A 1,784-nucleotide genomic window follows, 5' to 3' on the forward strand; every position below is an offset into this window, starting at 1 on the left:
GTTCTAATATGAGATACCGGGAAGACACTCTGCCTGCCATGATGATGGTCACGGGTAAATCATGCTAGTCGCGGGCGGGCGCTAGATCAAAACAGCACGTCGAATCGATGTAAATTAGCTAAATTGTGGCGGATGGTAGTTGTGACTTTCCACGTTGAATGACGGACGAGATTCAATTCGTTCCCAACTCGAGTGGTCGGCGATGGCCGCTGTTGGCGTATCGAGGGTATCTCTACCTCCACAATAGAGCTAATCCACAGACTTCCTATTGGCGCTGTATTAATGCGCATAAGGAACAACACTGTAGTGTTCGACTAACGGTTAAGGGAGATCTCAATGGTGACCCTAAGGACCTCACTGTTACCAACCTACCATTGAGGGAACACGTTTGCGGCGAACCAAACTCGAACATTCGACAGGTCTGCGCTGAAATGGAGTTTGCGGCGATCAATGACGTGGATTTGAAGATCCCCGAGATCTACGATAAAACTGTTGTTGACCTTCCAGAAGAGGTTGTAGAAAGACTGCCGAAGAGGGAATGTGTGGAGAATAGCTTACGACGAGTTAGACAAAAAGTGGCTGCTGTGAACAACGCGGCTCGCCCGAGTAAGCATCTGGGTGGGAAATGAATCTTAGGTCCACTCGTGCTAGATACGAAGTATGTACGAATCATACCATCTTTCATCGCACAGATTGCTGTAGAATATCCAACTCAGATTAATCTCTGTGAGAAATCTATGTAGGGTAGCGATAGGCAACCTCGTCAGAGTGAGATTCAGCCTGTAGAGGTCTCATGGACAATTATGCGTTCTGTCAAATTTCTCTTAAGAGCGTCTTTCGGAGACTACTCAAGACTTCTAGGAGGGAAAGTCGCAGTTTCTTGTGCAACTTTGCGTTGTCAATTGTTCCATATCTACACCCGCGTGGAGATATTCGCTTCCTCCCCATTTCAGAGTACCCTACAATCGATCTCACTCGTCTTCCTCTCGAGAAGCCGTACAGTGTGCCTTCCTTCTCTGGTCGACCTTTCCTCGCTTTCCACGGCTACCTCTACCGCCAGGATGCAGCGTACAATGGTAAGCTACACTGGAGATGCATAAACTATCATAAACAATTACATTGTCCATCAACTCTTATCACAACTGGTGACCCCGAAGACCCCGAGAATATGGTCATCACTAATTTGAATAAAATCAAGTATCATATATGCGGTCGACCGAATGCTCGTGCTCGAGTGCTTTATCATGAAGCCGTTGAGCGTGCCATGGAGGTCACCGATGACAGCAGGAGTATCTTAGTGAAGATCTACAATGACGTGTTTGGTGGAGAACCTCCGGAGGTGTTGCAACAGCTCCCCAAGAAGGATAGTATTCTCGAGTATATGCGAAAGATGCGTTTAAAAGGTTGTCACGCTCGGACTAGTACTACTGTTTCGAGGACCTCTGTTGAAGCTCATGAAGATACCGTTCTTTGACTATTAGCTATCATTCCCTGTATTACCTGGCAATCCTTGCAACTGTGAACCAGTCATTGAGTTGCCTTAATGTCACTATGTAGAGGTGAATGACGCTCTTAATGCACGTCCCAGTATACTAGCAGGAGTATGAATAGAGAAATATCACCATTGTCGAAGTGGAATAATGGTGACATAATGTTGTCGTTGAAGTCGGATGATATCGTATTTGACACAGTTAGATTCGCTCTCCCTGTCAGACACATGATGCTTGTTAATTTGACTCGGCGACTATGATCTGACTAGGAGTTGGAGTTATAACGGTATGACA

General features: G+C 46.1%; 1 protein-coding gene across 1 annotated transcript; it reads left to right on the top strand.

Annotated features, from left to right (window-relative positions):
* Positions 1-158: 158 nt before the first annotated feature.
* On the top strand, positions 159-1,484 carry Pmar_PMAR000895 (hypothetical protein; the record flags this gene model as incomplete). Its single annotated transcript, XM_002769852.1, has 2 exons — positions 159-606; positions 954-1,484. 2 exons carry the CDS (start codon positions 159-161, stop codon positions 1,472-1,474), a joined length of 969 nt encoding a protein of 322 aa, XP_002769898.1. The 3' UTR covers positions 1,475-1,484.
* Positions 1,485-1,784: the final 300 nt, after the last annotated feature.

Source organism: Perkinsus marinus (genome assembly GCF_000006405.1).
Source record: "Perkinsus marinus ATCC 50983 genomic scaffold scf_1104296964814, whole genome shotgun sequence".
In the NCBI taxonomy this organism is placed as follows: Eukaryota; Perkinsozoa; order Perkinsida; family Perkinsidae; genus Perkinsus; species Perkinsus marinus.